Genomic DNA, 201 nt, shown 5'->3' with positions numbered 1-201 from the left:
CCCTGCTCCTGCGATGCCCCAGCCCTGAGCCTGTCCCATCACCAGGAGGGTCCCGTGGAGCCAGAGACCTTCCTGCGAGCCGCCGTCCAGGGTAAGATGCATGTCATCGAAAAGTTTCTGGCAGATGGTGGCCCCCCTGACACGTGTGACCAGGTAGCGTCACCGACAGCCACTGGGCAACCCCCCACTGTGCCATGACAC

The 201-nt window shown here is 63.7% G+C and overlaps 1 protein-coding gene across 1 annotated transcript in view; it reads left to right on the top strand.

Annotated features, from left to right (window-relative positions):
- Positions 1-45: 45 nt before the first annotated feature.
- ANKRD2 (ankyrin repeat domain 2 (stretch responsive muscle)) overlaps positions 46-201 on the top strand; it is a gene marked incomplete at its 5' end in the record, with an annotated part of 2,139 nt that continues 1,983 nt past the window's right edge. Inside the window, one exon of the mRNA XM_009698779.1 lies at positions 46-181. Within this exon, the coding sequence (XP_009697081.1) occupies positions 46-181 (136 nt within the window). The remainder of the gene's footprint in view (positions 182-201) is intronic.

This window comes from Cariama cristata, unplaced genomic scaffold (genome assembly GCF_000690535.1).
Source record: "Cariama cristata isolate BGI_N322 unplaced genomic scaffold, ASM69053v1 scaffold29144, whole genome shotgun sequence".
NCBI classification, from domain to species: Eukaryota; Metazoa; Chordata; class Aves; order Cariamiformes; family Cariamidae; genus Cariama; species Cariama cristata.
This window is presented reverse-complemented; position numbering and strand designations above follow the sequence as displayed.